The 12,449-nt window shown below is 36.8% G+C and overlaps 1 protein-coding gene across 2 annotated transcripts in view; it reads right to left on the bottom strand.

Moving 5' to 3' along the window:
• VPS45 (vacuolar protein sorting 45 homolog) overlaps nucleotides 1–12,449 on the bottom strand; it is a 67,026-nt gene that overhangs the window by 24,153 nt on the left and 30,424 nt on the right. For both annotated transcript variants that reach the window (XM_081815861.1, XM_081815862.1), the window contains one exon: nucleotides 4,383–4,514. In XM_081815861.1, the coding sequence (XP_081671987.1) occupies nucleotides 4,383–4,514 (132 nt within the window). The remainder of the gene's footprint in view (nucleotides 1–4,382; nucleotides 4,515–12,449) is intronic.

Genomic DNA, 12,449 nt, shown 5'->3' with positions numbered 1-12,449 from the left:
ATTACCACAGTAACTCCCTCCTTAAAAAGTTTCATTGGTTAGGACCAGTGAACAATCCTGCTCAAGATATTTATTTATTTATTTATTTATTTATTTATTTATTTATTTATTTGCTTACTTGACAGAAAGAGAGATAGTGAGAGCAGGAACACAAGCAGGGGGAGTAGGAGAGGGAGAAGCAGGCTCCCCGCTGAGCAGGGATTTATTTATTTATTTATTTATTTATTTATTTATTTATTTACTTACTTACTTACTTACTTACTTATTTGACAGAAAGAGAGATAGCGAGGGCAGGAACACAAACAGGGGGAGTGGGAGAGGGAGAAGCAGGCCTCCTGCCGAGCAGGGAGCCCGATGCGGGGCTCCATCCCAGGACCCTGGGATCATGACCTGAGCCGAAGGCAGACACTTAATGACTGAGCCACCCAGGTGCCCCCCTGCTCAAGATTTTATCAAACCTTCTATTGCTAATGCTATTGGCTCAAACATAATTCAGGGTACTGCTTAGCATACTGTCAGGTCAGACAAAGAAATACCAAAGCTGGCTAGTTGGAAGAATCTAGTCTAGACCTTTTGCAAAGCAGCCTCACTTTCTTACTTTTACATAAAAGATTATTTAATTGCTCAAGAACCGGAAAGTATTTGGGGTTATAGAACTAATGTGATTAAAGAAAAATGAAGGATTTGAAAACACGAGGAAAGAAGAAATTAACAAAAACATCAGGCAAATTTGAAAAAGAGGCAAAATGAACTTATAGGCATAGAAATATAACCTTTGAAGTTAAAAACTGAATGGACAAATTAAACACAGATGAAGACAGAATTATTGAACTGGAATACTGATCTAAAAAATTACACAGAAGGCAGCACAGAAAGATACGGATGTATAAATGAGAGGTTAAGAGACAGATGAAGGCCTAACACATATCTCACAGGAGTTCCAAAAAGGGAGAACAGAGGAAACAGAAAAGCAGCAATGTTCAAAGAAATAATGACTGGAAAATTTCCAGTAATTATGCCAAACATGAATTTTCATACCAAGTAGCATAAATAAAAATAAATCCACATTTAGATACATAATACTGAAACAAGAACACCAAAGACAAAAAGATAATCTTAAAAAGAATCAGAGAAGAATATATTGCCTATAACCCCAAAAACAATTATAGTGAGAGGAGACTTCTTTTTTTTTAAGATTTTATTTATTTATTTGACTTCTTAACAGCAACAATTAAAAATAATATTCTATTGCCTTCTAACTTTTAAGTGCTGAGAATAAATTATCAACCTGGATTTCTAAACTTAAACTAAGATGTTTTTAGAAAAAAAAATCAAGTTGACCAGGAGCTGAAAGAACTACTAAAGGATATTTTTAGTAAGAAGAAGATTGGATCAGAAAGAAGGACCAGGGTGAAAAAGTGGGAGGAAGGGAAAAGGGCAAATACATGGGTAAATCTAAATAAATAATAACTGAAAATAATGATGATGATTAATTTGGGGATTATAAAAACAAGATGGAACCAATATGCTGGACAATGATAGCTTGGGATAGTCAGTTGGGAGGAAGCTGATTAGAGATCCTTCACAGGATCCTTCCAAGATCCTTGTATTATTTGAGAAAGGCAGAAATAGATTACTTTTAACCTGTTTCTTATTCATCCAACAAGCATCCTTTAAAGGCAAGTAAAACTAATCTACAGTGATAGAAGTCATAATGGTGATTACTTTGCGGGAGTTGTGACAAGGAGGGGATATGAGGCATAAGGGAGACTTCCAGAGGTGCTGGTAACATTCTACTACTTGGTTTGGGTGGTGGTTACATAGTTATATTCACTTTGTCATATTTCATTGAGTGGTCTGCTTACCATTTGTATGCTTCTCTGTATGTAATGAAGTATGTAAGTATATGTAATATTTCTATAAATTATAAAAGGAAACTATGGCACAGTTTACAAAATAAAATTTTGATAGATTATAAAGCTATAACTTTAAATGCAAGTCCTAAAAATGATGGAAAAAATAGAGGTTAGTATTTATATAATTTTGGCTGGAAAAGAACTAATAAGCATGACACCAAAGGCAGAAATCACTGGTAGCTTTGACTACATAAAAGTAAAAAATAAAATATAATAAAATAAAACCTTTATACAACAAAATACTGTGAATAATGTAAAACAAAAACATCAAACAAGGAAAACTATTTGCAAAAATATGTAACAAATGGTTAATATCCTTAATTATATAGATATAATTAATAAAATTACTGGGAAAAAAAGGAATACCCCAATTGCAAAATGGGAAAGAATATGAACTGACAATTCAAAAAGAAATATATAAATGGCCAGTAATCTTTGGAAACTGACAAAGAGGGGTGCCTGGGTGGCTCAGCCATTAAACTTCTGCCTCCGGCTCAGGTCATGATCCTGGGGTCCTGGGATTGAGCCCTGCACGAGCTCCCTGCTCAGCCAGGAGCCTGCTTCTCCCTCTCCCACTCCCACTGCTTGTGTTCCCTCTCTAGCTGTCTCTCTCTGTGTGTCAAATAAATAAATGAAATCTTTAAAAAAAAAAAAAAAAAGAAAAAGAAACTGACTAAGAGTTTCAGTAATTTGCTTAAATTCATAAACAGTAAGAGGGAAAGTCAGGATTCAAACCCAGGTAATCTTACTTTTCAATTAATATTTCTTTAATGAATGAATGATTATATATTTAACACTAAAAGATGTTTATATTTACATCATAGACTACAAAATTCAGGTCATAAAACAGAATGTAGAAGAAATCCCTTTTCTGCTGATACACTCATATAAATGTTTATACAGGCTTAGAAATAAAAGGTCTGGGCGCCTGGGTGGCTCAGTTGGTTAAGCGACTGCCTTCGGCTCAGGTCATGATCCTGGAGTCCCGGGATCGAGTCCCACATCGGGCTCCCTGCTCGGCAGGGAGTCTGCTTCTCCCTCTGACCCTCCTCCCTCTCATGCTCTCTGTCTCTCATTCTCTCTCTCGCAAATAAATAAAATCTTAAAAAAAAAAAGAAATAAAAGGTCTGAAAAGATCAAAGTGTAACAGTGGTGAGATTATGGGAGCTTTTTCTTTCTCTTTATATTTTCTGAATTAAAAGAATTTCAGAATGAATGTGTACTACTTCCATAGTAAAGGGGAAAAGTTATGTTAAAAAGCCAAATAATAATACAAAAGGAGGGGCGCCTGGGTGACTCAGATGGTTAAGCGTCTGCCTTCGGCTCAGGTCATGATCCCAGGGTCCTGGGATCGAGCCCCACATCGGACTCCCCGCTCAGCGGGAAGCCTGCTTCTCCTCTCCCTCTGCCTCTCTCACTGCTCATGCTCCCTCTCTCCCTCTCTCTATCTCTGTGTCTCAAATGAATAAATAAAATCTAAAAAAAAAAATACAAAAGGAAAAAGTACACAAACACCTCTAATGACTCCCAATATATCCATGCGTATGTACATGGCTCGGCCTGGATCTCTCAGGGTCTCTAATCATTAAATTCAATTATCATGCCACGCTTCTCCAGTCTCCTCCTCCTGTCTTTCCTACCCTTAGTTTCCAAATTAATCTTCCTAAAATACTGTGACCCTCTTGAAATTTTACTGCTTAAATAACTTTCAATGATTCTTCATTTTCTAGACAAGAAAGTGAAGATTCCTCAGCCTGGAATTCAAGGCCTTTCACAATTACGGCATTCAGTCAACCCTCTCACTTATTATGCACATTCCAGCTGGTTGACTATTTGCCGTCCTTTCTCTATGCTTGTTGTCTACAGCTTCCGTAACTTGTTCATGTGGTTAACTCTGCCTAGTATGTTCTCTCCCTCATGTCCATTTTCTACCCAAGGTTCAGCTTATGCACTATCTTCTCCATGAAACATTTGCTAATTTTTCTTAGTCACTCTGATAATCCATGGCTCTTTAGTCTATCTCTCTAGGCACTTATTTTTTTATTTTTTATGTTCTATCTTTCCTAATAGACAATGATTTCCTTGAAGTAGGATTTTAATCTTATTCATCTTTGTATTCTTCTTACTAAATACTTATTGAATGAATATAATTAATCAACAAAAAGAGAAAAACTCGCAGAATTCAAAACCATTATGTTTCAGTATATTCAAAGTGCCAGTCTGTGGCTATAACATTTCTCCTTTGAACACAGGAAATATAAATTGTTAATGGTACAGGCTGGTCCTTACTCTTCAGGTCTTTGACCTAACTGGCTGATTTATGAAGCTAAAGGAGTTAGATCCTTCATCTCTATTACACTATGAACTGATGCATTTTAGTCTACCAGCATTTATTCAGCTTTATAAATTTAAGCTTTATTCTCTAGGAAAGGGAACAGAGTCGTAGGACTGAATGTTCTCCCTTACCTTTTCGTGTTATGCACTGTGGTTCCTCCCAGGACAATCCTCACTCCAGGAGTGGTACGGTTCAGGTTATAAACTGTTAGAGCCTCTTCATAGGTGGCTCCTCCAATTATAAACACAATGATATCCTGAGGTCTGCAATAATGAAGAAAGTTAACATCATAGGATAAGAGGGGAAAAAGGCAAAGATTTGGTGTTACTATTATATGCACAGTTTTAATTTCTAAATCTTTCATTTTTGGTGGAGGAAGCAGAATGAAAGCAGAATAGAATAAAAGGCTTAAAAAAGTTTTAATTATCTGAAATTGGCAGGAAACAGAGCAGGAATTGCTGAATAGTGATTTGCTTTCTGTTTATGAGCGGATGTCTTATAATTTCTGTGCTGTGGATTTCAGAATAGCACAATAGTGTTTGCTGGAACCAAATGTAGAAATATTCTTTTATATTCAAGAGGCTGCAGAGTACTTCACTGTGCCATGATATCAATATAGCAGTAATTTATACTTGTACTACACAACTCCTTTCGATTATAAACCCTCTGTCAAATACTTAGTACAGTGTCATTACAATGGCCTCTGTCCAAGGACTTCAAAGTATTTTGGAAAGTACCAGTATATTAGGATGTTCCCATAAGATGGAAACTAGAAACATTTAATATTTTGAGTGTAAAAAGAGAATGGGACATATAAATTAATGGCACTTCTGGGAACTCCACCTCTTCTTAAAATCTTTGTTTTCAAATCCTTTGATAAACCAAGAAAAAAAAAAAAACCCTGTGAAAACAAACAAAAAACTCTTGAGTATAGTTTTGATACTGGACATACTGACATATCAGCTCAGTCACTTGCCTCACTGTGTAGTTTTATTGTGTTCCAATCTTTATCAAAACAGCTTCATAACAGAAGAGCCTCCTATTGGCCCCTTCTGTAGATATCAACAAGAAGGAGACCATATCATTTCAAAACAGTTTGCCTTGTTTTTCTTTTCTTATGCCACCAAAAGAAGATAAAATTACTTGATCTTAGCAAGCAAATAATTTTGTTAATGACTTATTGGACATCATTTAAAACTACATCAAGTAGAAGCATCCATTTTGGAGGTTATAGCACAAAACTAAATAGAAACCTCTTTAATCATACAGGCTTATGTATAAATCATGGAAAACCCCCCCTACATTTCCCTTCTGTTTGTCTCTTTCTAAAACCTTGAAGGAATTAACTGAGAGAGTATTTATTCTTATGGCACTTCATGGAAACAGAATCAGATATTACGGCTAAAATTAAAAATGTTCAGATAATCTCTGAATTGCAGAGAAACCCAATAAAAGGCTCCCAATGATGAAAAGGTGGTTATTTTGCAATTAATTAGGTAGAGAGTCAATCATGGCATTTCTGTGTGAAATGCCTGGAACTTAAAATCATGCTTTAAACACTAAAATTACTTTTTCTGAGAGAAAGAGAGAGAGAGTGAGCATGAGCAGGAGCAGGGGCAGGGGGAGGAGGGAGAGAGAGAATCCCAAGCAGGCTCCATGCTCAGCATGGAGCCCAACATGGAGCTGGATCCCACAACCCTGAGATCATGACCTGAGCCGAAATCAAGAGTCGAATGCCCAACCGATCAAGCCACCCAAGTACCCCACAAACATACTTTTTAAGACAAAATAAGCATTTAAGACTACTCACCTGAAACAATGTATTTAGCACAACAATGCTTAAGAGTTACCTACTGTTATATATTCTATAATCATTTTTGCTATTTTATTTTTTATTTTTTTTGAAAAGATTTTATTTATTTATTTGAGAGAGAGTGTGAGCTAGACAGAACACAAGCAGGGGGAGTGGCAGAGGCAGAGGGAGAAGCAGGCTCCCCACTGAGCAGGGAGCCCAATGTGGGGCTCATCCCAGGATCCTGGAATCATGACCTGAGCTGAAGGCAGATGTGTAACTGACTGGGCCACCCAGGCGCCCCTATTATTTTAAAATATACTATTTTTGACTAGATAAATGTTTGCATATAATATAAAATACAAAAGGGTATACTATAAAAAAAGTGAGTTTCCCTCCCACCACAGTGCTCTTGCACTTCAGTTTCAATGTAGAGGCAAACACTACTACTTGCCTCTTATGTGTCCTTTCGGAGATATTGTCTATGTGTATATATAAGTAATTATATGCATAAATACATATTCACACACACATATACACACTACACATATAGGTATATATACATATAGCACACACACACATACATATACACAAGTAAAGCATTTTATGTGCACTGTTCTGCTCCTTGTCCTTATCTTGGATCTAGTATGCATTTTAAATTTTGGTAGATATCACCAAGTTGCTCCACAGATGTCATTCCACCAGTAACTCAGGAAAGTGCCTATTTCTCCCCATCCTTTCAGCACCATGTATTATCAAGGCTTTTGGTCATTTTAAGTTAATTAAGTTGATCACTTGTTCCTCCTTGATATACTTTCTTCACTTGGTTTCCAAGACATCACATTCTTGGTTTTCTTACTTCATTAGTTGCTCTTTTTCAGTGTTCCTTAATGGCTTCACGTTATCTCCCTGACATCTTAATGGTGGTGGAGTCATTGGTCTTCCTTTCTTCTTCATCTACACTTACTCTCTAGATCTACTTTGCCTAATGTAGTTACCATCAGCCACATATGGCTATTTAAATTTAAACTAATTAAAATAAAATAAAATATTCAGTTCCTCAGTAGAACTAGCCACATTTCAAGTGCTCAATAGTCACATGTGGCTAATGACTACCTTATAAGATGGCACCAATAGAGCACATTTCCATCATTGTAGAAAGTTCTATTAAACTTATCGATCATCCCTAGATGATCGCACCCAAGTTGTATGGTTTTAAATACATCTCTCTGCCGATGCCACCCAAATCTCTATCTCTAGCCCAGACAGACCTGTCTCCTAAATGCCACATTTCTACTAGATGTTTAATAAATTTCTCAATTCAAATGTTCTAATTCCTCATCTCCCCCAAGCTTGTTTCACCCATAGCTTTCCTCATCTTAGTTGATGGCCAGTCTATCTTTTCAGTTGCTTAGGATAAAAACTTTGGAGTCATCCTAACTCCTCTGGAATGAAGCAGATAAGTTAGAGACATAGTGAGAGAAAGAGAGGGAGAAATAAGCAGTGGCCAGACCATGGAAGGCCTTGAGTCTTATATTTCATGGTGGATCACTGAATCACTGAAGGGATATAACAGGTTACCATGATCAAATGTGCTTTTTTGGACAATTCTGGCAGCTGTGTGAGAATGAATTGGGGGATGCAGGTGGGAAAAGATGGAGAACAAAAGGCCACTGTAAGACTTCTAGAAAGATATGATGAAAAATGGGACTAAAGAAATACCAGGAGTGGAGAGGAGGGACTGGATATAGGAGACAAAAAAAAAAAAAGACTCTTCAGTATTTGGTCAATGGTTAAATATGGAGGATGAGAATAAAGGAACAGTCCACGATAACTTTAAGTTTTCTGGTTTTGGTGACTAGGTGTAGTGGTTTAGGTTTGAGGAAAAAAAGCAAGACTGATTTCCTGAAAGACAAAAACATGTGTTGGAGATACCTGTGGAACATCCCAGCAGAGATGTCCACTAAATATATTATCTGGACATTTAGGCCTAATGATTTCCCTGAATACAGGTGGCAGCTGAAGCCATGGAAATAGATGAGTTCGACCAAGGGAGAGCGTGTAGAGTGAGAAGAGAATCGAAAGACAGAGCTTTGGAGAGTTTTTAACAGCCACAGGACAAGCAAGATGAACAGCCAGCAAAGGCAACTGAGAAGGAAACTGTCAGAAAGGTAGGAGAAGAACCAGAAGGGAGAGGCCAAGGGACAAGTGACTTTCAAGAAGAACAGAATGGTTAACAGTGTGAGAACAGTCGAATAAATAAGGTGAGGACTGAAAGAGACCACTGTGTGTGCTGTTGTATATGAATCTGTAAGAAAAGTCTTAGTGTATTATAGTGGAGTAAGAAGCCAGGGTGCATGGATTGAAGAAGACAGTGACTTTATCCAGGAAGCTTGACTGTGAAAGAAAGGAGACAGGTTAGAGGAGAGCCCGGATTCAAGGGCTTTTTACTTACTGCTTGTTTAATAGGAGAAACCCAAGTATGCTTGTCGTCTGTGGGAAAGTAGTTAGATGAGGAGAAGCTGAAAATATAGGAGGCAGGGAGAGAAAGGGAGCAAGCAAATAATCAATACAGGAAGGCTGCAGAAGAGATGGTAGGAGTCTAAAACTAGAGCGCGGACAGAATGATTAGCTCTAAATAGGAAAAAGGATGTATTTCCTTTAGAATGGAGGAAGGACATAAAGGTAGGTATATGTAAATAAGTTTATAAATATGGGGGCTAGACACTGAGGGAGTTAATGTCTGACAGATTCAATTTTTTTTTTTTCTAGGAAACACTGCTGTGGGCTGGGGTGGGTTAGGTGATTTGGAGAGAATGGAAAACATTCAAAACTGATGTGGAGAAAGAGACAAAGAGAAAGAACTAAGGATGCATAAAAGTTTGAGTATCTGGGAAGGCCCAAATGAGTTTAGAAACAATGAATTTGTAGTGGCACTAATCCATAATTTGTGTGATTTCCTCTAGTATCACAGAGAAGTAGATACTAAGTTATTAATCCAATATTAATCTAGTGCTTTAGAGGCTGCAGGGAAAGAGGTTCTTTGTAACTTACAAGAAAGCATTACCTGAATCACTAAAATACTCTACACCATCAAGGTTTCTTTCCTTCAAGTCCTTGCCTCCAGTTACTGGCCAGCTTTCTCTTGCTGTGAAAGGTCATTTGCTTAGGAAACGTTGCATGATTATGACAGTAATATTTTTCTACCAAGTATGATGAACTCTTAATTATTCAAGGACTGAATATTCAGGTAAAATATAGGTTCTCTTCTTTTTCTCCAACTGATAGGTATTGTTTCGGTTCTGACTAATCTTTCTACAGAAGGGGAAAGGGAATATGAACAGCTAAGACTCAAGTTTAGTTCTTGTCAGACTCTTTAGGAATCGATTTCATAAGGAGATCAACTAAGCTACAGTTGGCTATAATTTTAAATAGCGACATGAGTCTCTGTAACCTTTATCATAGTATTACCCTCATGGATAGATAGAATTTCTTTTCAACCAAATTTCAAAGAATGTAAATTTTTAATTCTTCCCACTCTATTGGTTCTAGAGTACCAATGAGCTGAGATAATAATGGCTTCTCAAATATAGTCATAACTGGTTTAATATTCATTAAAGGATGTGAAGAATGAGTTCTGTGGAGAAGAAAAATCCAATGTTGCAAGAATGTGCTGTCGAGGAGACAGAAGACATTCTGCCAATTGTTTGGTCTATGTTGTAACTATCTGGGTGTCAGCCTAGGTAGAAACAGGAAAAAAAAAAAGTAGTTGCAGTGTTCAGAAGTAATAAAATCTTCAAAGCTGAAATGAAATTCTATTCTCAGAAAATGAGTATTTTTTTTTTTTTTTACAGGGAGATTCCACATGCAATAATACTCTTTATGTTGAGGGGCAACACTAGGCTGACACTCATTATGCAGTTTATCTTGAGTAAATACTCATTAATTGCACGGATTATTTCATTAAGAAGAAGGGAAGGAAGTTTCTCCCTTGCAGGGGTACAGTGACTGATGAGAGGAACCGGACAGTAACATTTTTGAGCTCCTGATCTGGTAAGTCAATTTAAAAAGCAGCTGAGCAGACGAACAAGGATCATCCAGGAAAAGAGATGCTGCTTCTCTATAGCTGCCCTCTGCCCATCATCTGCCTCAAGCGTACGTCTGTTTCTTGTGGAAAAGAAAGGCAAGAACTGGGAAGGAATAAACTCAAGCAGACTCCTAGAAGAGTGCAAGAACTCTATCCTTTAGTCTGATAATTTCAGGGTGCCAGAGTATTTTCGTATTACTGGAGAGGGAAGAAAATGTTGCAGATGGTAACTGTGGGTGTAGGTTATATTAATATAAGGACAAAACTTAGATACTGGGATAGATTCTTACAGCTTGACTTAATTGTGTACCTAAAAAGATGACTATGTTACATTTGGTTATGAAAACATTAATAAATGTTTTCCTGAACCTCCTACTACTTACTCAAGCTGGCTTAAGGAGGAACATCGATGGGGAAAAAAATACAACGCTGACATTTTTCCTTTTCTTTTCTTTCCCTGGTGAATTTTAAAAGTAGATGTTCTGATGAGGCCAATGGCAAAATACACAACAAATCATTTTTATATGATGATTGAAGCTAAGTGGAATACACAAGTTCAATTCTTTGTACACATCTTCCTGTGCTCTGTAATTCACTCCAGCAACCGAAGGCATTAATTAATTCAGGCAGCAAACATTAGATAGAGAATAGCAGCGAGTTCATGCTGCATATAGATATACAAGGACATCTTGAGAACTCAACCAATTTACATCTTATTTTATTATAAAAATAAACATTTTTCACATATAGAATTTTGGAAATCATTACTTCTATACATGAATAAACTAAGTAGAAAACCTTAAGCTTTTAAGAGGCAATATTTTATCTACTTTGTGGACCATTACACTTATGGCTAAAATTCAAATTTTTGAGTTCTTAGGGATAATAAGGATCTTAGGAGCATTTACTGTAGGAAAAAAGGCCAATGGAAAAGGACTGCTGTCTATTATAGAAACAAAATGAACTGCTGCAACAAGATTCCACTAAATTTATGTAAATGTGAAAAAGTACTTCCTTTTGAATTGACTGTGGAATGCATGACCAGATAGCTCCATTCTCTCACCAAATGTTTAAGTTGCTTGTTTTTATGAGGGACAAGGAGCAATTCTGGAGTGAGAAAGAAAAATGAGGCTGCTAAATAGAATATGTGGGAGTCCCATCTGCAGAAGAAAGATCAAAACTCAATTTGTAGATATGGCTATACTGCCAAACAAGTTAACCACATATTTAATAGCTAAGGGCTAAAACAATTCTACAGGTGTTCCTGATTTCAAAGTTGTATTCTTGCCACATCTCCTTTGATACTTCCTAATAACAACAAAACCAAGGAATTCTATCATGATGAGACTTAAATTATCACAAGGATGACTAAAATCAATGACTCTTCTCAATGTGATGATCCAAGACAGCGGCTAGAACTGAGAGTGAGGCCTAGTGGATGTAGAGCCAAAATATTGTAGAGCATTACTGGCAAACTGTAAAAATCTAAATTTTCTGGTAACATCAACCAAATTTATTCTCTAGTTTAAATTTTCCAACTGTAAATCTTGTCATGTCAACTGTTATAGATGCTTACATGAGAAATGCGACACCTATCGAACACCTATTTGTAAAGCACTGTGTTAAATATTGTGAAAAACCCAAATACTAATATAGTTCTTACTTCAAGAAAATGATACTTAATACAATATCAATATATAATGGGACAGACAGACAGGTATACAACTAACTACTGTCTCAATATCCAGAGGTAACCACGCTTAACACTTTCTTGTTAATTCTTTCTGAAGTATGTATAGTATACATAAAGATATGCGTGCTTGCATATATATTACATACATACTATGGATAGTTGAGCAGACCTGTTTATATACACATGTGTATATAATAATATTTATGCTTAGATATGGGTTTTTATTTTTTACACAAAAAGGATATTATAGCATTTTGCTCTTCTATCCAATATATCTTAGAAAGTTTTTATATCACCCCATGAAGTTACGCTATTTTTTTTTTTTAAGATTTTATTTATTTATTTGACAGAGAGAGAACAGCGAGAGAGGGAACACAAGCAGGGGGAGTGGGAGAGGGAGAAGCAGGCTTCCTGCTGAGCAGGGAGCCTGATGCAGGGCTTGATCCCAGGACCCCGGGATCATGACCTGAGCTGAAGGCAGACGCTTAACGACTGAGCCACCCAGGTGCCCGAGTTATGCTTTTTTTTTTTTTAAAGATTTTATTTATTTATTTGACAGAGAGAGAGACACAGTGAGAGAGGGAACACAAGCAGGGGGAGTGGGAGAGGGAGAAGCAGGCTTCCCG

Source organism: Leptonychotes weddellii, chromosome 4 (assembly GCF_054177405.1).
Source record: "Leptonychotes weddellii isolate Sample4059 chromosome 4, ASM5417740v2, whole genome shotgun sequence".
Classification (NCBI taxonomy): Eukaryota; Metazoa; Chordata; class Mammalia; order Carnivora; family Phocidae; genus Leptonychotes; species Leptonychotes weddellii.
Note: the sequence above shows the minus strand (reverse complement) of the source record. Positions and strands in the feature narration are given on the sequence as shown.